The 26,264-nt window shown below is 36.7% G+C and overlaps 1 protein-coding gene across 3 annotated transcripts in view; it reads right to left on the reverse strand.

Moving 5' to 3' along the window:
* LOC143885334 (Glycosyl hydrolase family 47 protein) overlaps positions 1 to 26,264 on the reverse strand; it is a 108,058-nt gene that overhangs the window by 4,117 nt on the left and 77,677 nt on the right. For all 3 annotated transcript variants that reach the window (XM_077389464.1, XM_077389463.1, XM_077389462.1), the window contains exons 10-14: positions 24,853 to 24,903; positions 20,931 to 21,019; positions 20,055 to 20,136; positions 19,874 to 19,987; positions 19,639 to 19,718 (exon numbers count right to left, since the gene is read on the reverse strand). In XM_077389464.1, the coding sequence (XP_077245579.1) occupies positions 19,639 to 19,718; positions 19,874 to 19,987; positions 20,055 to 20,136; positions 20,931 to 21,019; positions 24,853 to 24,903 (416 nt within the window). The remainder of the gene's footprint in view (positions 1 to 19,638; positions 19,719 to 19,873; positions 19,988 to 20,054; positions 20,137 to 20,930; positions 21,020 to 24,852; positions 24,904 to 26,264) is intronic.

Below are 26,264 nucleotides of genomic sequence, written 5' to 3' on the forward strand. Positions count from 1 at the left end.
AATCCTAAACAAATGGCTCATGTTTTAGAAGATCCCCTTGATGCATGGGAACACAAAACATTTAGACTGCTCGCACAATATCTGAAGAGGTGACGGAGCTAGACAGGAGATTAGAGAATGCAAAGATCTTGATCTATGCCATAGTAAATGTGATAATGAAGGAGAAGATGGAAATCCTCAAGACCCTTGAACTAGAGATGGAGAGGAGCCCTTTCATGATGAGACTAGAAATCGAGGAACGAGACACTGTCGGCGGCCACAGATGGAACATAACAGAGAAGCAGAGAAGAACAAGGTCATTGGGACGAAGACAATGGTGGGATCTCCATCATGGTAGAAACTAAGATGAGCATGATAGCGGACTCTCCAAGATATGGCAGAAGGCTACGGGTCGACTCAACGCGGGCCCAACAGACAAAGACTAGGTAGTAGGTGTCGGCCAAATATTGTAGAACAGAGAGAAGGTCTACTACCGGGTATAATATTCACTCTTGCAGGTGGAGCTGCCAGTTGGAAGTCGACGCTACAATCAGTGATTGCGTTATCAACTACTGAGGCAGAATACATGGCATAAAAAGAAGCTGTTTGGCTAAATGGTTTAGTTAACGAGTTTGGGTTGAAACAAGAGAAGGCATTGGTATATTGCGACAGTCAAAGTGCCATGAACTTAGCAAAGAACCAAGCGTACCATGCAGGAACCAAACACATAGATGTGAAGTATCATAAGATACGAGAGTACATAGTGATCCATCTTCATAAGGTGGCTACGAAAGAGAATGTTGCATATATGTTAACTAAGCCAGTTACAATGACTAAGTTCAAGCATTGCTTGGACTGGGCCAATATCACCAGGTGTTGATGATCGGCGGAGCACCCCATGTAGTGGGGTGGGGCACCTCATGTACAGGAGGTGCGGAATTGTGTTCTTGGGAGCACAGAGTATATTTGATCTCCATGTAGTTGCGAAACAAGCAAAGGTGAGAGATTGTTGTTTTGTGGCATGTTTCCCACGGCAGTTGGGAAACCGTTTTTGTAACCGTGTTACATGCTTGAAAACAAGAGGAGGGTTCTAATAAGGAAAAAAAGGGATTGTGGGTACTGTTATTCTCTGCAGAAAAACAGTGAGAAGAAAAGACAACTCAAATCAAATCAACTCAACTAAGCCTTTGTCCCATACTAGTTGGGGTTGGCTAATGAATCCTTTAGAAAATTTTCATGAAAAAGGTGAAAGAATCTACCCAGCTCAAACGGTGTGAAGGCACAACGCAAAAATTCATCTCTTGGGATCAGAGAAGAACAAGAACAAAGTACTGTTTGGATCTTTCCTCTTGTGTAGAGAAGAAGACTAGAGGTCAGTAAATTTCTCTCTTGTGGTTTCCTTTTGTAAGAGAACAAAGGGGGTTTTCTTTCCTGTTTGGAGAAAGGGTTTTGAGAGAGAAGGATATCCATGGAAGAGAAAAAGAATGGTGACTGGAGTACGGGATTGTTTTAATCCCTTTTGTAATCCTATTTTCTTTTCTCTAATAGTGGAAGAAGTGATCTCAAGTAGGCCATTGTGCCGAACCACGTAAATTTGTCTGTTCTTTTTGGATTGTGATCTCTTATGATTCTCCTGTGGATGTTTCATTTTGCTTTCGACTGTGCTACTTGATTGGATTTTCGTATACGAGTCCTTGTTTCCCTTTTAGAGATCTTATTTACCCTCTCTATTGCTTTAATTCATATTCCCACCGAAGTTGCATGTGCCTTAACCAATCCATTGTGGAAAGGATTAACGATTGAAGGAATGCACGGGCTAGAAAAGAATAACCCTTGGGATCTGGTTGAGTTTTCAAAAGGTAAATATGTGGTCGGGTGTAAATGGGTTTATATCGTCAGGCAAAAACTGGATGGATCAATAGAATGATAAAAGGTTTGATTGGTAGTAGAAGTGTTTACTCAGCTATATGAGATTATTTATAATAAGACATTTTACCCAATTCCTAAACTCAACTCAATGAGTGTTCTTCTATCCTTGGTTGAAGACAGATATTGACCTATTCACCAACAAGATGTGAAGAAGTATATATGGGCCTCCCTCCTGGTTTTCAAAATAAAGGGAAGAAAGATTGGGTGTGTCTGAAGAATGATATATGGGTAGAAATAGCTGCCTTGTGGATGGTTTTATAGGCTCAGTTCAACAATGGCAAGGTTCAAGAGGAGTTAGGTTGATCATTTTATGTTTAATAAAAAGGGATGGAAGGAGCACCGATAATCTAGAATTAGCATCTTCTGTTGTGCGGGTCCTATACCTCACATCCGGTGCTTCGAGCTGTGAGAAGAACTGGAGTGCAATTGATGTCGTAAGTTACTAAATATATGTTTTTAGTTACCAACTTGTCATCCTTCTGAAGTTTTGATTTTTGAATAATACCTTTTATTTTAGAATTTTTTACAATGGGTCCATAAAAAAGAGAGGAATAAACTAGAGCAAGACAAGTTAAATGATCCAGTCTATGTTATGTACAATGCAAAGATTTGCGGGAGAAGCATGAGGAAGTAGAACATTGATAACAAGTTAAATGGTCCAGTCTATGTTATGTACAATGCAAAGATGTGAGATAAGCATGAGGAAGTAGAACATTGATCCGACCTTGGTAAATCATACAGATTCTAAAGAAAGTTAGTTGGCTGACAAGAACATGGTGTTTGATGCTTGCTATTCAGACCATGCCCATCGGTTCATTTGATGTGCCACTTGTACCACCATCACGGTGAGCTGGGAGTAGCTATCGATTGGTTTCTCAGGCTCACGTATCTAAGACGAGAAAGGGTGATCCTCAAAGTGGGTAAACTTTCTAGGTTCGTAGAATATATAATCTACTACATTTAATTTATAATAAGCAACTATTTTGTGCATTAATGTAGGTAAATCTGAAGTTAAAGCTATAGTGCTCTGAAGTTAAAGCTATAGTGCAACCTCATCATGTGGTAATAAAGGATGAGTATGATGATGAGGGTGGAGGAGAAGAGCATGAACATGATGAGGGCACAACTATGTAGATGAAGATGATATTGACTTCTATGATTAAGATGCAGATTGTTGAGGAGTCTGAGTCGATTTTTACATTTGTGTTTTCTATTTATGAGTTGAGTTTGTGACTATATTTGTTGTGTCTTTAATATGGGAAATTGGTGATGAAGTATACTTGTCAATCTCTCTACTTTGAATTATTTGATTGGTAACTTAGTAATTGTAGTTGGATGATAGGATTTGTGCTTTATTTTGTTAGTATATTGATGGTTGGATGATGATATATGGCTGGAAATGAAGCATATGTTTTTCTAGATTTTATACTTTTTTTTTAGTATTTTCTTAAAATTTATATTTTATTTAAAATTTTAGAAAATTCACAAGGCTTAAACCCCACGCCTCAAGAGGGTTGAATGCCACGCTTTATGCCTCCACCTTTGAAAACAGTAATATATATATATATATATAGAGAGAGAGAGAGAGAGAGAGAGAGGAAATGGTTTGTGTGCAGCCGCACAAATAAGTTATCTGTGCATGGCTCACAAACCATAGGGGGGCCACATTTTTGGAGGGATCCAAATTATTCATTCGGAAGGTCCTTCCATCGATAGGGTGTGTACCAAAAATCAGCCCTAAAGGATCATCCTAACCAGATCAAAGCTAGAGGGGAAAATGGACAGACACTGTTTCTGCCAATTTTTTCCCTCCACAAATGGTAGGGTTAGGATGATCCTATAGGGCTGGTTTTTGGTACACACCCTCTCCATGGAAGGGCCTTCCAAATGAATGCTTTGGATCCCCCTCAAAAATGTGCCCCCCCCATGGTTTGTGAGCCATGCATAGATAAGCTTATCTGTGCAACTGCACACAAACCATTTCCTCATATATATATATATGAGAAAAGTGTTTCTAGTCTGCCGACTAGAGATCATTCTTTAGTCCGGCGACCAAAAACACTTGGGTCCCACATTTTTTGTGGTGATCTAAAGCATTCATTTGATAGGCCCCATCATAGATAGGGTGTCCACAAAAAATCAGCTTCATAGGATCAACTTAACCCTTCCATTTGTGGAGCTAAAAAATGGACAGATTTGTGCCGATTTATAGCCGTCCATTTTAAGCTCCACAAATCACAGGGTTGGGATGATCCTATGAAGCTTATTTTTTGTGGACACCCTCTATATGTCAGGGCCCATCAAATGAATGCTTTGCATCACCAAAATAAGGTGGGACCCATTTTTTTGGTCGCCGGACTAGAGAATGATCTCTAGTCGGCAGACTAGAAACACTTTTCTCTCTCTCTCTCTCTCTCTCTCTATATATATATATATATATATATATATATATATATATATATCCCAATGATTGATAGACTCCAACCCAAGTTCGTGTCTCTCTCTCTCTCTCTCTCTCTCTCTCTATATATATATATATATATATATATATATATATATATATATATATATATATATATATGAGGAAACTGTTGGTGAGCTTAAGCGCACCAAACTTATGGTGCGCTTAAGCTCCCCAATCACATGGGTCCCACATTTTCTGTGGTGATCCAAACCATTCATTTGCAAGGCCTTATGCTACATAGGGGGTGTACCAAAAATGATCCATTTTTGTCCTTCACAAATAGATCCTATGGAGCTGATTTTTGGTACACCCCCCATCTATGTAAGGGACTTTCAAATGAATGCTTTGGATCATCCTAACAAAGTGGGCCCCCATGTGATTGGGCGCTTAAGCTCACCATAAGTTTGGTGAGCTTAAGCGCACCAACAGTTTCCTCTATATATATATATATATATATATATATATATATATATATATATATATATATAGAGAGAGAGAGAGAGAGAGAGAGAGAGAGAGAGAAACTTGGGTTGGAGTCTATCAATCATTGGGTAGGTGCACTTAGTGGGTCAAGTAGATAATTTCAAAATTAATGTATAATGCACAAATTCTGAAAATTTAAAAATATAATAAAATTCAATGAAACCTGTAAAATAAAAAACATCCGGCCTAGTTTTATCGACCAGGCTGATCAATATGGGACTAACACGTGTTCACTTGATCAGCTCAGCAAAATCCCACTGAAGGAAATTTGAACTGATTTTCTTCACTCATAACCCAATTAATGAGCTGATAATCGACTCGGGCGAATTTCAAGCGATCGATTCCGGTTTCGACCTATGATATTGTTGAGAGAGAATGAGAGGAGAAAATGTTTGTGTTGGAGAGATCTCCCCCTCACTCATGTATTTATTCTAAAAGAATATAAAATACAAAGTCAACTATGCCCTTAGGCATATTACATATTTTAACACTCCCCCTCAAGCTGGAATGTATATATCATACATTCCTAGCTTGTTACAAATATCACTCAATCTAGCCTTCCTTAGTGACTTTGTAAACATATCGGCTAGCTGATCCACTGAACGAGTAAACACAATGCATTTTTCTCCCTTCTGGATTCTCTGACGAATAAAATGAGAGTCCACCTAAATGTGTTTCGTGCGCTCATGGAACACTGGATTTGTAGCAATATGTATCGCAGCCTTGTTATCACAGTATAACTGCGAAGAGGGAACAATACCAATCTCATATAAAAGTGAGCGAAGCAAAATGAGTTCAGTACTTGTGTGTGCCATTGCTCTGCACTGGACTTGGCTATGACATCTTGATTCTTACTTCTCCATGACACTAGGTTACCTTGTACAAATGTATAATACCTAATGGTTGATCTCCTATCTGCTGGATATCCAGCCTAATCCGCATAAGAAAAGCCTTCAATTTTCATATCACCATGCCTTTTAAGTAACAGACCCTTTCCTGGACCACCTTTTAAGTACTTAAGAATTTGGACTATTGCAGCCCAGTGAGAGGTATATGGAGAGATCATGTACTGACTGACTACTCCTACAACAGATGATATGTCTTGGCGAGTAACTGTGAGATATATGAGCTTACCAACCAACCTTGTATATCTGCCAGGGTCTTCCAACAAGTCCCCTCCTGGAACAAGCTTCACATTAGGATCCATGGGTTCATATGCTAGCTTAACTCCAAGATTGCCTGTCTCTTCTAATAGATCCAAAACACACTTCCTTTGTGATAGAGAAAGGCCTCTAGAAGAATGTGTTACCTCTATCCCAGGAAAGTACTTGAGACGACCCAAATCCCTAGTGGAAAATTCTTTATTTAAGAAGATCTTCAATTGCTGCATACCTCCTGAATTATTGCCCGTGATGATAATGTCATCAACATACACGATCAACAAAATGCAACCAGCTGAAGAGTGATGACTAAAACCCAAATGGTCTACAACGCACTGTTTCATGCCAAAGTGCATAATTGCCTCATTGAACCTCCCAAACCATGCGCGTGGAGACTGCTTGAGACCATAGAGTGATTTCCGCAGGCGACACACGGAGGGAGGACATCTCCCCTTGAGCAACATACCCCAGAGGTTGCTCCATATACACCTCCTCAGTTAGATCGCCATGGAGATAGGCATTTTTCACATCCAACTGATACAGGGCCCAACCATGATTCATGGCTAGAGAAAGGAGTACACGAACAAATGGAATCTTTGCAACTGGAGAGAATGTCTCAGTATAATCAACACGAAAGTCTGAGTATATCCTTTTGCAACAAGGCGCACCTTTAAGCGCTCAACAATACCATCTGACAAATATTTAATGGAAAACACCCATCTACAGGCAACATGGCGAACACCAGAAGGTAAAGGAACTGGATCCCAAGTCTGATTTGTGTGAAGGGCACCCATTTCCAGGTCCATAGCCCCACGCCATCCAGGGTGGCCAAGAGCCTCATGTTGGAAGGGTTTTCACCCCAGGCGAAATCGCTACACACAGCAGAACTAGAAATCGCGTAGGATAAAAAATTTCTTCAATTTCGCCCGTTAGCCCAGGATCCTAGAGAACTAGATGATCATATGGTAATTGAAATAAACATTCAAAGATCAGTACTTTACCTTTAGAATTCAAAGTTACGAATATTCGCTTACCTTTAGAACTTCATGTTTGATGTACCAGAAGAGATTCTAATTTCTCCAACAATACTCTGTATTGTTATGTTTGATGTAACGGAAGAGATTCTAATTTCAATGGAGGAGTTAAACTATTCGATGTGTTTCGGACAATAATCCACTTTTCTTATTTCGGTGTTGTTCATTTGATGTCATGCATGTCTTTGCCCACATCTTAGACCACTTACAAACAAACTTGATCGATGGGAATTTGTTTCTGTCATCAAATACTTGCCGGTGGGAGTTCTTCAGGTTGTAGTTAGAGTTTGGTTTATTATTAATGTTCATTGTAGATATTTTATTTATTGATTGTTTTTTCTGTTTTTTGCATAATTCATAATAAAGGGGCTGTGCATGATCATTAATGGATTTTATTTATTAGTTATTTTGTTTATTCTTTGGTGTTTCTTGAACTGTTTGAACTGTTTTGATTGCTCTCGGGATTTGGGGTTTGGTTGTTTATTTTTTTCTCTGTCTGATTAACAATTGGGTTTAGGTAAATGATTTTTAGATTCGAAGCCTTTGATTTGATCTCCTCTTTCTCTCTCATTTCTCTATCTATTTTGGATTTATTGGTTGTTTAAAGTTATGTGATTTATTGGCTCTTTTTGGTCGGAGATTTGGGTGGTTCTGTGGATAAAAGTAACGAGTTTTTCCGGTTGTTTATCTTTACCAAAATCACATATTTTTGAGTTTTTTTAAAGCTTGGCACACATTTTTGGCGCTGTTTATATAGACGGAAATCATATATCTTTGTTAATTTTTTTTTGGTTATATCTCTATTAATTTTTTGGGTTCTTAAATAAATGGTGAGAAGATTGATGGTTGTGAGCAAAGCTTTTGGTTGGTTTCTGATTCTGAACTCTTTAGGCCCTTTGTGTATTGCAGGAAAAACAGTTGTGGTATGAAAATTCTCTGGAATTTTTTTTCTTTTCATAATTTTGGGGCAAATAATATCATTATGTTTAATTTAGAGGGATATTATCATAAATTGAAGGGTTCTCTAAGTAAAATTGAATAGGGTTGGTTGAAGATCTTTTTCCATGTAAAGAGGTAGGGAATTTTACATATATTTTTCCTTTCCAAACTTTTTTATTCTTTTCGGTGCAAACACATTAGCCGCCCCATATATAGGAAATATTGATCCAATTCCATTATTCAGATGAGTAAGTTGAAAAGTTAAAGGAAAAGACATGATCATTAACTTTCAAAATATGTGAAATATGTATGCTTAGAATGAATCACTATTCCAGACATGCGTGACAGTGCATGTCACTAGGTGTTTTATTTTGTTAAACATTTATAGATTATTTTGTTGCTTATGTGATGGTTTCTAGGTGTGTATTTATGATTATCCAAGCATCTCTTGAAGTTTTATCTCAATTTTATTTCTTCATTCGTAGAGTCCAATGCAAAAATTTGTTTTGAAGCCCTTGGATGCGGAACAACTGGATGCGGAATAACTGATCACGAAATGGTTGATTTCATTGTAGATTATTACAAGAACATGGATAACTTTCCTATTGGCAGCCACGTTCATGTAAAACACTGATCACATTCGATATTTCCGTGATCTCTTTACATCACCTATAGTTGTTACATATGTGGCAATGTAAATGTTTCATTTTCATGTCTAATGTAGATTTTAGGAATTTTCTCTTTAGTGAATTGTTGGGAATTGGATATTTTCATTTCAAATTCCCAACTCCTGTGCCATTGCATACTGAGCTTCTCTTTATTAGTGTACTTAGTTTTAGTTTCAATTGTTGAGCTTTTCTCTATTGCATTCCCATGCCCCTGAATTTCATCATTAATTGTGATTTACGCCTTGCTTTTACAAGAAAAGTGGCCAACGTTGATATTCTCAGATACTCTTTGTGCGTGTGGTTTTAACTATCTTACCATAGGCATCTACATTCCAGCATATGGCAAGCTGCTCCGGATGTTCGTTCCATTTTGTCCTTAATCCCTTGTGCAAGTTTCGCTAATTGTTTCTTTCTTTCTTTCTTATATGGTTATGTGATTTGGGTTAAATTAAAACTAGGACCTTGGGTTATTTCCAGAATTATACTATGGTGATCTGCTTTTGTAAACACCCTTGCAATTCCTAGGGCACAAACTTGAAAATAAACATATTTGATAAAAAGATGTTGGTAAGCTAAGATGTTGCTGCATTCTGGGTTTTTTCGCACCCGTGCGTAGCACGGGTTGTCCCACCAGGATATATATATATATATATCCCGTAATTTAAAACCTAACAACTTAAAAGTAATATTAGATTTTGGTGATGTTATTGTTGTTTGATTGTTCTCCAATTAAATTGTTTGAATTCCTTAACAAAATATTTAATTTTTTAATTTTTATAAATATATAATCAAATATGAAAAATATATTATATTCAGCGTACCCCCAACTTACCCGCATCCCATTTTTTTTTAAAATCACGTATCCACATACCCGTAACGTGTCGTACCCACACCCCGTACCTGCATCCGTGCTTCATTGATCTCAGGTCAAGGTATCCAGGGGGATTCCGCTTTTAAATTGATTCCCCGTTATCATACGAACTTAATGGACGCAAACAGGGTTAGAACGCATGTATGGTGATAGTCATCAAGCTTTTGGGCCGACAAACACCATAGGGAAGGTGAAGGGTATGACCCAACAGCCAGTAGGAATCCCAATTAGCCACCAAAAGAAGAAGAAATGGGTCTGTTGGTTTCTAAGATTTTATAAAAGAAGAAAGCAAAGAAGAAGAACATGGGAAGAATAAGAGGATCGGAATAAATAAAAATAAAAAAAAAGTGAAGGGGATGAAGGCATACCTTTTTCTTTAACTTCTTCTTCTCCCTTCTTTCTTTCTCTCTTTCTCCTCGTTTTTTAATTCTCTGCGTTTTTTTTTGTGTGAAAAGGAGAAAGTCCGCCTGTCTTCTATAGAGAGATAGAGAGACCTAATTTACTTGGGCTCTTTATTCCTTTCCTAATCAGACTCAGATTTAATAGGACACGCCTCTCCTTCCTTTATCACCAAAGATTTCTTTTTGAAGCTTTAATTCCAATTGGTACAACATAATGGGCCCACTAATAAAATCCCCATAATTCTTCAAGAATGATATCACAAGAGTCTTACTAATCGGGTTCTCATCCAATTAGAGACTTTAATGATTATCATTGCCTTTCCATAAGGAAGTACGATTCTTATCCAATTCCGCTCATATCTTTCGCAGCCCATGATGTGCCTAGCTGTAAAATGGTAGGCCCCACAATACACAGGTCTTAGGGGATCCGACGAGTGAATCAAGAGAAGTCATATATTGGCCCTATCCTTTTCCCTGAGCCACCCCCTCTAATGTATTTATAACTACTCCTTTTACACTACAAAGGCCAAAGGGTTGGCTTGGGAAGAAATGGAGGTGGAGATATCATCCCCTAATTAATTTTATTTGAAAAAGAAAAAAAATTTACCATTGCAGTGAGAAAGATTACCTACCTTGCAAAGATCCGAATCCATTTTATATACCACATGTAAAATGATGGCCCCACACATTAAAACATGATATAAGATGGTGAGCCCTAACATGTTACACAATAATGGCCCCACATGTCAAGATGTGTGTTTCAGGATGATTTGACCCTCCCGATAAAATCTGAGGAAAATAACGGGCCCCACCTTTTCTGTGCCCGAATTACCGAATCATTATTTTGCCATTCGTTCCGAGTCGGATCTAAGCATTCATTTAAAAATGGCTCAACTTGGGATTCGTTTGATCTTAAAAATAATAGGCAGCACCGTGCCATCCATGGTGCAAAAAGATAGACCCGACCTAAGCATCAATTCGGGTGGAGATGGTCCATGACGTAAGGGGTAAATGGTAGTCCTTATCTTATGCATGGGTCTGAAAAATGGTGGGCCTTGCCTATTACAGCATGGGTTGAAATAATGGGTCCACCTTAACAAAGCATGAAATGTGAATTGTCAGACCCACCCTACGCACAATTTATTTGGAGTTGGCGGGCCCAAATTTACTCTTATCGGGTCGGGCCATACAGGCCCAAAACCAAGCGGACGGGGGCTCTTGTACACAATATTTCGGACCCAAACCGTTTTCGATCCAAGGAAAAATGCTTCGATCCAAAGAAAAAATAGGTCTTATCGGGCCGAGTCATACGGGCCCAAATTTACTCTCATTGAGTCAGTCCAAAAGGCCCAAATTTACTCTTCTCGGGCTCGATTGTACACAATATTTCGTCCCAAATCAGGTTCGATCCAAGACATCCAACTCAACAAGAGGAAAAATGGTAACCCAACTAAATCAAAATGTGATACAGAGAATGGTTTGGATCATCCTATGCGTGGCTCGTACAATACTTGCGTTCCATCTAATGGACAGCTTGGATCATCGTGTGGACCAGACTAGTTGGGCACACCCTATCTACGTCAAGGCCTCCAATACATATGCATTATAAAAGGATGATCCCAATCCATGGACGTTACAATACCATGTAGTCTATTCTAAACCTCCACAAATCGGACGCTTAGGGTCATACTATGGAGAAGATTTTCTCGGCATACCATATTAATTTCACAACCTGACAAGTGAATGGCTTAGATCACCCAAATAGTGTGGGCCCTACTATACCACAAAGGGAAATGGTCAAAATACCACCACATCAGGTAAAAGACCACACTACCCTCGGGTCGGGAAAAATGGTTAAAATGCCACCAAGTCAGGTAAAAAGACCACAATACCCTCAGGTAAGGGTAAATGGTCGAGATACCACCAAGTCAGGTAAGAAAAAGACCAAAATACCCTTGAGTAAAAGAAAATGGTCAAGATAACCGAGTCAGGTAAAAATGATCAGAATACCCTCGGGTGAAGAAAAATGGTCAAGATACCAGCAAGTCAGGGAAAAAAGACCAAAATACCTTTAGGTTAAGGAAATAGTCAAAATACCACCAAATCAGGTAAAGAGACCAGAATACCCTCGGGTCAAGGAAAAATGGTCAAGATGCTACCATGTCAAGTAAAAAGGACCAGAATATCCTCGGGTCAAGGAAAATGGTCAAGATGCTACCAAGTTAGGTAAAAAGACTAGAATACCATCAGGTTAAGGAAAATGGTCAAGATGCTACCAAGTCAGGTAAAAAGGACCAGAATACTCTCGGGTCAAGGAAACTGGTCAAGATACCACCAGATCAGGTAAAAAAGTTCCCAATACCCTCGGGCCAAGGAAAAGTAAAAGATTTGGTAGTTTGTCAAGTTTCGAGTCCGTATTCCACATAGGATTAGGCATCTGTGCATTTTAGGGTAGATTTCGTCTCGTTGAAGGAATTCTGAAGTTAATTCGCGATCCTAGGGTGTTCCAATGGTATCTAGAAGATGAAAATTCAAGTTTCCAACCAACTGAAAAAAATCTATTATTTTTAGAATTTTTGGGGTTTCCCTCATTTTTGCCCATTTTTACACTCCAGGGGTATTTTGGTCATTCCCGATGTGTCTCGTCTATTCCCCGAGTTATATTTGAGAAATCTTGAGTGATTTTACAAATTTTGAAAAAGCTGCTATTTTTAGAAACTCATGGGGCTTCCACATTTCCATCATCATATGAATATTTTAATCATTTCTCATATATCCAAAATCATCTTGAGGGTACGGCTGATGGATTACGAGTTATTTCGTAAGATTTGGAAAACCTGTTAAATTTAGATCTCTCAAGATTTTCTCTTAGTCTTGCACTTCGGGGGTATTTTAGACATTTCCAACATATTATATTTGGTCCCTAAGTTGTGTCTAAGAAATCTTGAGTACGTTCATAAATTTTTGGAAATCTGCTATTTTTTGAATTTCTCAGGGTTTTCCCTAGTCTCGCCAAATTCTAGCACCTTGGGGTAATTTGGTCTTTTCCTGTGTAATTCTTTTGATCCCCGAAATATGTCTGAGAAATTATGAATGATTTCCTGAATTTTGAAAAACCTGCTAAATTTAGAATTTCTCAGGGGTTTCGCTGAATTTGGAAATTCTGAGTGTTGAGGGCATTTTGGGTATTTTGCAGGGGATACCAAATGATCCTGTTTAATATTGCTCATCAAAAGGACCCAATTTTAAAAGTTTCTATTTTTGAAGTTTGACCACAAAGACTTTCAATTTTAATTTTTCCCTTTTGGGGTGAACCAATCTGAGGGTATTTTGGTCGCATTTGGATCTCTAACAGTCAAATAGGGGCATTTTGGTCCGAAAAGTTGTTTTCCAAAAACGATGGTCCGATCATGTGTGAGGGATGCACCATAAATGTCAAATGGGTTGGGTCCATATATAGAATGTTGAATCTAGAAAGATTTTATTGAATTTTTACGGAAAAACCCGAAACCCGTGTAAAATAGCCCATTGGGCTAAAGCCCGCAAAGATGGAGCTCATGTGGGTCACCCATATGGGTCAACCACCATGGTGGGCGCCCCACATGGCTGACCCACATGAGTTGAGCACCCAACCTTGATGATGTCACAATGGTGACATCATATTTGTTAAAAGAAAAATAAAAAGAATAAAAAAAGAAAAGAAGGAAAAGATGAATGATTGCTTAAAAAGGTTTTCTTCCAAATAAGCAATGTGGAATGAGAATAGCATGTCTTGATTGACAAGAAATTAAGATTGGAATCAAATCCAATTTGGAAACAAGAAAGAAAGAAAGCAAGAGGGGAAAATTGGAAACAAAGAAAAAATGGGAGCTCTCACATTGGAAATTACTATTTCTCTCTTAACCCTAGCCTTTTTGTATAAATATCAAAGCAAACAATTCAAAAAAAATCAAAATTCGTCCTTTTTCTCTCTCCTCCAAAAAAAAATTAAAAAAAGAAAAAAGAAAAAAAAACTCTTCTCTCTTGAAGTGTGTTCATCTCTTTCAAAGGTTCTTCACAAAAGGGATTCTTGAATTCCCTTTTCTTCTTCAACAAATCACACATCAAGGATTTTTAGGTCTTCTTCATCATATAAAAGGGTGCGACAAAGCATATACCTCGGATCTACGCACCCTAAAGACAAGGAGTGCGATCAACGATAGGATCTTTATCTTTGTAATATTAAAAGTAGAAAATGGTTTTACTTTTGATAGATCATATCAATGAATTTTTTCTTGAAATTCCAGTATGTTATAATATAGATTATAAGTTTTCAAAATCAAAAATTTCACCAAAAAATTAATATTTCCCATTTAATAATGATTTTCTTTCGTTTTTTATTCAATATGGATTTAAATCTGATTATCAAACTAAGTGTTTGAAAAAGTGGGTTTACTTAAAAACTGATATTTTTTGGGATTTCTATAAAATAAAATACTACTGGAAACTAAATTTTCAATCGCGATTTCGCCGTTTTAATTTTCATTCTATTTATAAAAAAAAAAACCTCGAAAAGGGGTTTCTTGATGAATGAAGCCAAAAGTATATCAAACCATATCCAAAATTTGTGAAATCTTGTTTCCAAACCAATTGTTTGATTTCCAGACCACCCAAAAATTTTCGGATTTTTTGAATTTTTTTAATCCAGTTTTAAATATTTTAAATTTCGGCCATTTTTAATAAATATCAAAAGGTTTTAAAAATTGATGAAACTCTCCAGAATTAATGTTCAATAACAAATTGAATTTCTTATGAAATTGCTTTTTTGAAAAAATATTTTTTTATTTGTTTTCTAATCGCTTCTTCGTTTTACGTGTCGTAATTTTTTTTTATATTAAATTAATGAAATTTCAAATCTTTTTCCTACAAACCAGTAGTTTAGGCCATTAGAAGGTTAGTGAAAAATGTTTAAAAGATTTTACAAAGGTTTATTATGATTTCATAATTTTCTTTTAAAAAAAAAGGGTTTTAATTCCTAGGAAACGAAATCCCTTTTTTATTCAAAAATCAATTTTATGGAGGAGCATTAATTATTAGGTCTTGAAATTTTGACAGTAAATCATATAACCTATTTTATATCTACTGGAATTTGTACATGATTTTAGGATACCATTCAATCTACTTTTTAATTGATTCATTGATTTTATCCAAATTTTGTGTGAATTTTAATTGGCATCAAATCTTGATAAACACCTTTGAAATTTTTACAGTAGTCTAATACCATGATTCTATCTATACTGTAACAGTTTTACTTGATTTGAGATTCGTATGCTATGAGTTGATTTGTTAATTTGCAATCTGACCTAAAATTTGAAAATTCGAAAATTGATAGCAAAAAGTATTCCAAATTCATGAAACTCTTCCAGTAGTCTAAACTCATTAATATCTTGTTACTGAAAAAGTTGCAATGAATTTGGAGTTCGATTACTTAGGGTTACTGTGTAATCCTAGCAATCTGGTCTTAATGTTAATAAATCACAACTTAATAGTAAATCAACACAAAAGTCCGTGAAAACTTCAAGAAAACCCTAATTTTTTATCATATATTTAACCTTAAAATTGTTTGAAACAGAAACCCTAGAGGTTATAGATTCCTTTTGTAAATTGACTATGCTGTGACGGTTTAACTGCCGAGATTGCATTCATAATCGTATACTAATTGTGATCGTTTCTGCATAATTTGAGCATGTAAATATAGTATGTTGTTGGCTCCGAGGTCCACTGTCCACGGAAATCCTGAGAATCATGCTAGGCAATAATATACTATAATTTATGTGTTAAATTATACAAGGATTGAGAGCACGATGCCCTTCCATGGATGCAACTCAAGGCTGAAATTTGTCAACCATAAAGTCTTTGGTATTCCTTAGATGTTAGGAATCGAAAATCTTTGAAAAATTAAAAATTATTTACTTAATAAATTAAGATTATTTGATCAGTGCTTTTGGAACCGTTGGATAACGGTATCTCTTCGTAAGGACCTTTAGAACTAATTAGAAACACTTACCTCGCGTTGTGTCCTATGTTTTAGGGTGTCCTAGAGTTAGGGAGTTCAGCCTCATCACAACTGATTGCTATTATTAGCAATTGAGTCATAGATCTAGTTACACTAATTACCCATTTTTCCTATAAGACAAGCCTAGTTACATAGGATGTAGGTTAACCTGCATTAGTCTAAGGGACGTCTTGCACTTAGCTAGGACCATATAGTATCTTAGATGAAGTCCTAGGATAATAAAATCTTCAACTTGAACTAAATAATTTCTCTTAAAACTGTTGAAACAGTCAATCCAGTCTAGATCGGTGTTCTAGATGAGTTAGGCATAAGTAGCTTAGTTTAGGTGCACCGAACTACGATCGACTGTGATCCCAGTGAGGCTTGGGTACGTAGGCAGCTTGGATGCTTGATGGCATACCAATCACGAGTCGGCTCCACACATAAGTGGTGGGGTTTTGTATATTAATCCTTAAATTAAAAGTAATTAAATCACTTAGGACTTTCCATGAAATTAGAATTTTAGGAGAACTTTCACTTAGATTGAATTCAAACAAATTAAGAAAATCAAGATACACATTTAGGAATTACACTGAAATTAGATCTTAGGATGCATGTCATGTAGTTCGCACATTAATATAGAGTTAACTGAGCCATTTAAAAGAAATTCAAAAGAGTTAACCTTTGGAATTGAAGACCGATTATCGGGCAGGAATGGTGCATGTGGTGGTAACTCCTCATACCTTCCATTCTCGTAACCAGGTAACGAGTCTAGATTTCTGGTCAATTATGGGTCCTAGATCCCTCATCTAGGTGGCGACTCTGTCACTCTTTTGCGTGGAATTAGGATTGCCTTAGTGATCCCAAGTTCACGGAAAAGATGAATTAAATCACACCTTGCTAGGCTCGGCGGCTTACCCCTGCCCTTATGGGTACTGGGTTGCAAGTTTGTTTGCACCCTATGGCTTGGTTGCTGCCTGCTTGGTTGGGTAATTAAAATCAATAATAAAAAGCACACGCCATTCGCGTGGGTACGAGAGACCAAGAGAGTGCAGCGCCTCGCGCGCTCGCGACCCTCTCGCGGGATCGGGTCCCACACCAAGATACCACCAAATCAGGTAAAAAAGACCACAATACCCTTGGGTCAAGGAAAATTGTCAAAATAACACCAAATCAGGTAAAAAGACCACAATATCTTCGGGTTAAGGAAAATGAAAATTACTATAATACCCTTATATTAAAATCAAGCCATGCACGCTTCAGAACCCTTTTACTTAGAAGACTTGAGGGGGCATTTGTTGGACTCGAAATTTTACAAAAAAAGGCATAATAAAATCCCTTTATTAAAGTAAGAAAAAAGAGGACAGGGGTGATTACGCATGTTATTCCATAAAATAAAAGGATAAATATAAAGTTAAAAAAACTTTTAAAAAAAGAGCCCATGACTAAGAAAAGAAATCCCTAAATTTTAGGGAACAAAATAACTCTCGCAAAAGGAGAAATGAGTCGTCCACTTTTGAAAAAGGAGGAAGTTACGTAACTCCCCACAAAAGGGGAAGTGAAGATCGTGGAGTTGAGAGATAAGGGGTAAGGTGGCAGTTGCCAACCACTTCGAGAGAGTTCTATAAAGATGGGAAGATCCTTTAGAAGAGAGGATCGGATCTTGGGGGCCAAAAAAAGCTATGCGAAAGGAGAAATAGAAGAAAAAAAGAGAGAAACGTGAGAAAAGATTTGGGGGCTAACAGTTTCTTTTTTTTTCCTTCTTTCTTTCTTTTTGCAGATTTTCTTCAAGAAAGAAGACCTTTATCTCTTTAGAGTCTCTTTCAAGGACTTTCTAAAGGGAGAAAGACAATAGAGACTCCCTTTAGAGTCTCTTCCAGAGACTTTCTAAAGGGAGAAAGACAATAGAGACTCCCTTTAGAGTCTCTTCCAGAGACTTTCTATAGGGAGAAAGATGATAAAAACCCCCTCTAGAGTCTCTCTTCTAGAGACTTTTTAAAAGGTGAAAGATGATAAAGACAGTGGTTTCCCTGCAAAAGATAAAGAAGGCGGTTTCCCCAAAAGAAATAAGGCTTTTCTATTTCATGAGAAGAATGAAGAAAATCCCTTTAAAGTCTATTCTTTGGACTTTCTAAAGGGAGAAAAATGATAAAGACTCCCTTTAGAGTGTCTCTTCTAGGGACTTTCTAAAGGAAGAAAAATGATAAAGACTCCCTTTAGAGTGTCTCTTCTTGGGACTTTCTAAAGGGAGAAAGATAATAAAGACGACGGTTTTCCCACGAAGGATAAAGCGGTTTTTCCAAAAGAAAAAGACCTTTCTCCTTCGGGAGAAAGAAGAAAATTTCTTTACAGTCACTTTCCAGAGACTCTCTAAAGGTCCCTTTAAGATCTCTTCCCAGAGACTCTTTAAAGGGAGAAGACATTTCACTTAGAGGAGAAAGACGATAAAGATGACTCCTCCCCAAAGGAAAAAATGAAGAAAGTTTGAGGAGATGAAGACGGGACAAAGAAATTTCATCCGAAAAGATCTATTAACAAAAATCAGATCTTTCTTGAGGATAATTAACTAAAAAATTGTATTTAGATAGGGAACCTCTTGATGGATAATCAGACGTATTTTCTTTCTTTAGGCTCTGTTTGGTTGCAAAAAGTAGGAAAGACGGCTGAGCATTTATAGGAATATGAAATACCAAATGTTGTTTGGTTGTCATTTTTTAGCTTAAATCCCATTGGACTTCTAGACATGGAAGAGACATAATTATTAGCTTTTGGCTTAGGTGGCGCCTATGTGGCGGGATTGTCCCCTCCCCTACTTTTCCAATGCCAAACCTTGTTTTTGGTAAATTTTAGAGGGGAGAAGAGTAGAATATGAAATGCCATGTGTAATCATTACTTTTTTCTCTCTTTCTCTCTCTTCTACTATTTATTTTGTTAATGACACCCCTCCATCCTCCCACATGCTTTGACATCTAACCAAACACACTACCAAAATTCCCCAAAATTCCCTCTAATCTTCTCAGACAAGTCTACAATATCCCACCCTTGTCACCTCCTTGTTGACTACTACTTTCACTAGAATCTCATCTAACCAAACAGAGCCTTAAGAAATATAATTAACGGCCACTAAAGCCGGAAGTGTACAATCCTAAATTTGATCCCAATACATTTTATGTGTGTGATTTACCTTTTCATGCATGTGAAATTTATTGTGAACATGTGTCATTTCTCTTACGACAAAGATGAGGCAATGTTTCTACTTTTCCCACTAACCCATTTTTCTTCATATGCTACTTTGTGTGCATCACATGCAATTTTTTTGGAAGGAGGACCTACAATTCTAGTTAAAGCTCTTTTGGTTGGTGCAAAAGGTTGGGCCTTACTAATCGTGATAGAAGTGATCCTTCCAACTCGTATGATAGCCATTGTTTCACACATCACTGTGATAGCTCAGGTTCTCCCCCATTACTGGCTTGAAGCTTCGACCTATATAATGCTTAATGGCATGCTAAACAATATATGGACTAAGAATTGGCAAGAGCAATGAGAAAGGAAAACAGGTCCACAACCTGCTATCATGCAAGTAAAATAGCACTTCTCTAAGCACGTGCATTACTAATAAATAAGGACGAAACATGAACCAAAAGTATGTTTGGAACAAACCAAATAGAGGACTGACCTTGGATCTCTAGTAGCTTTGAATAGCCAATATGTGCTTTCGATTAACTCTGGACGCAGCGGATAACTCTTTTGGCCATGCTGAAATACATTTGTGGTTGAAAGAAGTAATGTTGATATTATGTATCAAGGAGTCCCATTTAAAAATAGTACACTGGGTGGGAAGAGTTAAACACGCCCAAATGAGCTTTTGATTTTCTGATATGGGAAAATGTCCTTAATAGAGAAATTAGTACCTGAACACTGAATGTAGCAAGATTAAAACCTTCTGGTGTGAATCCATACTTTTTCCAGACACTAAAGAAGGCAGTATGTGTCCGAACAGCCGGAACAATGTCCCCAGCTAAAACCTTCCAAACAAAGAATATAATAAATTTTATTGGAAGTAATTGCAAAGTTCATGACAAGAAAGAGTACCTGAAGACCTGGCCAGAATGCCTGTAAACTGTTAAATAATGGCCAGACCATAGCAGCAGAATTCATATTCACCTCCACGTACCTACATATATGTTATATGTGTGATTGTAATGTCCAAATAAGGAATATATAGCATGCAAGATTTTAAATTTAGGTTTCAATTTCGATTTCAGTCACCGTGGAAATGGAAACATTTTGGTTTCGATTGGAAATTTCAGTGGAAATCCTAGAAAATCATAGAAATGTATGGAAACTGTTAAAAGTATAAAAAGATTAAATAACCCAACTCCAACAGCTTAAGCTTTTGGAGTAGTTCGTTGTTTCAAAGAAACATATGCAAATGATAAAATTTTAAGATGAAATTTCAGAAAATACTAGAATAAGCACAAATACAAATATAGAAACTATCAAATAAGTATGACAACCATCCATAATACTTTAATAACAGAATAAGCACAAATAAACATATAGAAACTATCAAATAAGTATAACAACCATCCATAATACTTTAGTAACACTGAACACTTAATGACATGTGATGTCACGCATGACTAAAAGTTCAGTACATGCCACCATTTCACATAGAATTCATATAAATATTATACATAATACATATACCACATTTCACATGTAATTCATATAAATATAATTATGTAAAACATACTGAAATGGCATACCACTAATGTACTTGTGATTTTAGTTATTTTTTGAATGAGACTTATGATTTTGGTTTTGGTACGCATTTTGATTTGAATGCCGTTTATGTGGTAGGGATAGATACTGGTCATTTCGTATCGGTTTCAGAAGAAATTTAAAACCATGGCTGAATGACAATGTAAGATTATATAATTACCAAAAAAAAAATAACGAACTTACCAAGGATCACTGTAGAGATAGTGCATTGCAGCCTTGTAAGCTTCCTGGAATATGAACAAATACTCCTCACAACCGAACAATAAGTAGGCCTGCCAGTTGGAAAAAATCCCTAGAAAGAATTAACAATGAATTTCTAGGAATTGGTGGCAAAGCAGGGGATATGTCCGAGATGACATGAAATCTCATATTATTCAAAAATAGCCATTCATCCAGACACCGGCATTAATCGAAAAGAACCCATGGATATTAATTGCTTGTGAGAATAACCCTAGAAATTAATTCACTTTTGTTTTTTCTGAAAGTTGACAAAGAAATTAATTCACTTAGCAACGAAACGACCGTGTTTTGATAATGGGACAAATAACCTTGTTTTACACATTTTAACCAGCTGTCAAAATTTATATCAATTCCCAAAAAGCACTCATCAGCCAATTAGATAAGTCTACAACAAACTGACTCATCCAATTATCAAAACATGGTCATGCAGATATCAGTCCCCTATATATTTTCTAGGCGTTGAAAGTTGTTTTTATTTCATACACATAGAACAGGAAATAGTCGATATAGATTGGTGAAGACAACGTGGAACGCTCGGAGAAGCAACAGGAAATGTACAAATGAAAAGGAAAGAGCGGCTAATAGAGTAATGCATATTAGTTATTGTCATTTGAGACGTACAGCCTTAGAAGCAGGAATCTTCCCTCATGGGTGTCGCTGCCGCCCTAGAACCGTGATTCGGCACTCCTTAGAAAGGACCTTGCAGGGAGCGCGACCCCGAAGAGACGGAAACCGCTCCCATGACGCTCCCAACTTGCTCCTATTACTCCATCAGTCCCTCCACAACTTCCTTGCATCAAACTCCTCAAACTTGTCAAAATACTTCATTGGAGCAAGCACAAAGGCATCTTTAGAAGGCATTGGAAAAGAGGGCATGGAAATGAAGATGGTTAGAAATTACTGCTTTTTGACGTACTTAAATTTTGAAAGATATATACGAAGATGGGTAGAAATTACTATTTTTTTATGTATTTGAATTTTGAAAGAAATACAAAGAAAATATTACATAGACTCTCCCATGGCGCTCCCAGACTTAGACTCTTCTAGACCCCCTGCTCCTGTCTTTACCGCTGCGTCCGCTTCGTGCTTTTAAGTGGACAGCTGATGCTATGAAGATGTTCATTTGGTTTATTTCAACAGAGCAATGGGCAGATTTAACTTTAGTATAGCTATTATACATACAAGTCTAATGGGATTTGCTAGTGCCTTTTGCAGAAAGGCATTTCACGGCTGGCTGTTGCATGAGAGAGCAGCCACCTCAGATGAATTAAATTAATAAGACAAAATCTTGGCCGCTCTCTCATGCAACAGCCAGTGGCGAAATGCTTTGCCCTAAAGTCCCTAGCAAATCCCAAGTCTAATATACTATACATACATATAAAATATACATAAATATAAATGTACATAAATGGTATACATTTTAACAATTGGTGGCTTATAAATTAATGGATACACGTATGTGATAATATTTATAAGGATATGTAGAAGCAACATGGATCTTGTTAGTAACACATAATGTAACAATGTCCATGTATTGATGCACATCGAATCCCTAATGTAACAATGGATGTTGTTAGTAACACATAATCCATGTATTGATGTTATCATAATAAGTCTCACATATTGGAATAAAGGTCAAGTTCTATAGTTTAGTGATTTAGTCCACCCGTCCATTATTGATTAATGACTTATGCATTTTATATAAGCCAGGTTGTCTCTGAGAAGTACATAGAATTAAAACCCTTTGCCAAAATATTGGCCGATATGGATATATACTGACCAGTAGATATCTATATCGACAAAGTCTGATATGAAACAGATGCCATTATCAGGGTTCACAAAACATTGTGTGCATCGGCTAATACATCTAGTGTAACACCTGATACAACCAATACATTGAGATGCTAACATGTTGACTGATTGCGATGGAGGATCACCACTTAAATTATTTTTTTATGACATAGGGTATCCCCACCCCATTTTAGGGTGGGAATAATCCCTATAGATCACCACTTAAATTATGAACACAGGACATTGACATGTCATTGCCAACATAGGGGTAAAAATGGATTTGCCTAAATTGTAAAGACCGTTTTGGATGCAGGATTTGGGGTCAGAAATTCAATATGCGTTCCCTCAAAAGTCAGAATATCAAATGGGGATCATGGACCTTCCAGGATGAAGTGTCGACTGGTAGGGCGAAATGTCAGAATACTGCATCTCAACTAAGGATGCTGCCTATTGCCATCATAGTTACCAAGTTCAGTTTTGGGAAAATTTAGGTGGGCCAAATTGGTATTACTCTAGGAAAAAAGGGAAAAACTAATAAGGTATATACGATTTATGTGGAAGAAGAACATGAATATGACTGCGTGTAGCCAATTGAAATGGCAAATCGCCATACCAAAAAAGTCATAAACCGAAATTGACAAGATAAAGAACAAAATTAAAATAGAATATCTGAAATTTCCAAACAAAGATTGTTGCAATGACCAGATAAAGTGTCGACTGGTAGGGCAAAATGTCAGAATACTGCATCTGAACTAAGGATGCTGCATATTGCCATCATAGTTACCAAGTTCAGTTTTGGGGAAATTTTGGTGGGCTAAATTGATATTACTCTAGAAAAAATGGGGAAAACTAATAAAGAATATATGATTTATGTGGAAGAGGAACGTGAATATAACTGTTTGTTGCCAACAATTGACATGGCAAATTGCCATACTAAAAGTCATAAACAAAAATTGACAAGATGAAGAACAAAATTAAAATGGAATATCTGAAATTTCAAAACAAAGATTGTTGCAATGACCAATATGGGTACTTTGGTTAAAACATCACTTTCTCTCAACATCCTTTCCATTTGCCCTTCTTCATTTTTAATCCCCCTGAACCTCCTCTTCTTTCCAACAGCAGTCTCTGAGGCAGTATTTCTTATTTATGAAAAAAACAGGGCGGCCCAGTGCACAAGGCTCCCGCCATTGCGGGGTCTCGGGAGGGCTAGATGTATGCAGCCTTACCCCTGCTTTGCAGAGAGGCTGTTTCCATGACTCGAACCCGTGACCACGAGGTCACAATGGAGCAACCTTACCGTTGTGCATAGGCTCACCCTCTGTATTTCTTATTTATTCTTAAACAATTATTAATATTTATTGAAATTTGAAAGAAAAGAGACAGTTACATAACTGCCCCACAAGTAAACCATCCTTATTTGCCCCATCCTGCAGTGATAGTGAAGTTGTCTTCAACAATAAATCTGATTTCCGAGCAGAAAAAAAAACTTGCCAGATTGCAGAAATAGTAATCCCAAAATCAGAAGTAAAAATCATGGAAGACTGCTACTTGGTTGGGATTACATCACATTCCACCCAATAGGCATCACATTGTCTTAGCTTCCACATTGTGAAGGTTTTAGGCTTTTTGTTTACTTAAATGACTTTAATTAAGGGAATTATTTGAAAAATGATAAACACAATTGCGTTGCGAATAGTTCACAACATTCATTATACCTTGAAAAGCCATGTATTTCTTCTAATAATTTCCAAAATTTAAAAAATATCCCCATATTTTGAAACTAGAATTCGTATATCATCTTATGCATAAAACGAAGGATCCATCAGACCCACAGGGAGAAATGCCTGAGAAGTGCAAGTCTGAATTTCAAATGATAACTATTCATCAAAAATGACACTTCAAACATAAAGAGTGTGATTCTTTGTCAACAAGTCTTTGCACTTGTAAAGATCTATTCTGAGTTAAAGTTGCCGAGCTCATTTATATGCCATACTTCTGCAATGTGTTCCCAAGTTTGTGCATGCATTCATAATTTCCCAATTCCCATTTTAAACAGAAATTAACAACTTACCTTCAGAAGGTACTCATAGAAAGAGTCAATACTTGTTCCTATCCCAGCATCCTGAAATGCAGCCAAGTACATAAGAATGTAAGAAATGAACTAAGGGTAGGCCCTAAAATAAAATCTAAGATAATATCAAAGCATAAGTTCCTCTCATATGAAAACTAGAATTTCATGTCACAAATTTATCAATTTAATCAATTTGATAATCTACTCTATTAATCTAATTACATCTTGTTTATAACAGATTATCCGGTTATAAAGTAGTTCGATTTTGGAAAAAGGATCCAGTCATGTCAATCAATTAACAATTTTATCATTTATTTAATTCTGTGAATGTATATTATCTAAATAGCGATCCCTGCAATCAAAAGCGTGTCCCAGCCAAAAGAAAAGGAAGGCATAGATTTGGTTTGAATTAAAATTTTAAATTGGTCTGAAAACTTAAATTGGTTCCAACAAGTTTCAACTAGTGTTGGAACTGTAGACATTAATAATGCTTCCAGAACTAAGTTGTGAATGTCTACTGCCTAAAAATACCATGATAACATATTTGACAAGATAGTTTCTTCACAAAAAATGCTCAACCAACTGATAAAACTACTAAAACATCCTGTCTAACAATGATGAAATTGTCCGTCATTTTAGACCAGTCATCAGTTGATTCACCTTGCTTTTAGACATCCTAGTAAAAAACGGTACCACAAAGACTACTAATCATGCCACATATTTCTGCAAATTAAAAAAAAAAGGATTAAAAAAGGGAGACAATCCTCCCTACGCAAATCCATTAAAGAAGCTACCATCCCAACCCAGAATCATGCCACCCATATTCAGTTTCTCTAGAAGGGCCTAAAGAAAAACCTGTAAATTTGAATTCACGTTGTGGAAACTTTATTTCTACTAGAATTTTCAAAATTTCAGTATGAAATTATGCAGGTGGGAAGAAATCCCAAAAAAGAATGAGAACGGAAGGTCTAGAAATCAAATCAAAGCCAACAGTTTTGAATGTGTCCTCCAAAGAAAAGTACTGGATTCTGAGAGATAATGGAAGTTACCTTTGAAAAGAACAAATACAAACTCAGATTAGGAAAGATTTAAGGTGTAACTGAAGTTATGTAGAAGAAACATGCACAATTAATCAAGTCAGAACACAGAAAATATTATTTCCATGAAATTACAGGAGAAGATGCCTCAACATTATTTTGATGTGGCAAACTGGTATCATCTGATTAAATTTCATAGATTATGTAAATAACGTTCTGAAACCATATCAGATCTATGCGGAGTTCAAGGAGGGACGAATCAGAGAAAAAAACTATCGTTTTTTCAGATAACGAGCCTCTAAAACGAGAATATTTTCAATATTTCGATACAATAAATTCAAGTTAGACAGCAACACGTGTCATGCAGCCTTGGCA

Source organism: Tasmannia lanceolata, unplaced genomic scaffold, assembly GCF_043159265.1.
Source record: "Tasmannia lanceolata isolate RefF3 unplaced genomic scaffold, GAP_Taslan_0.1 ptg000008l, whole genome shotgun sequence".
Lineage (NCBI taxonomy): Eukaryota > Viridiplantae > Streptophyta > Magnoliopsida > Canellales > Winteraceae > Tasmannia > Tasmannia lanceolata.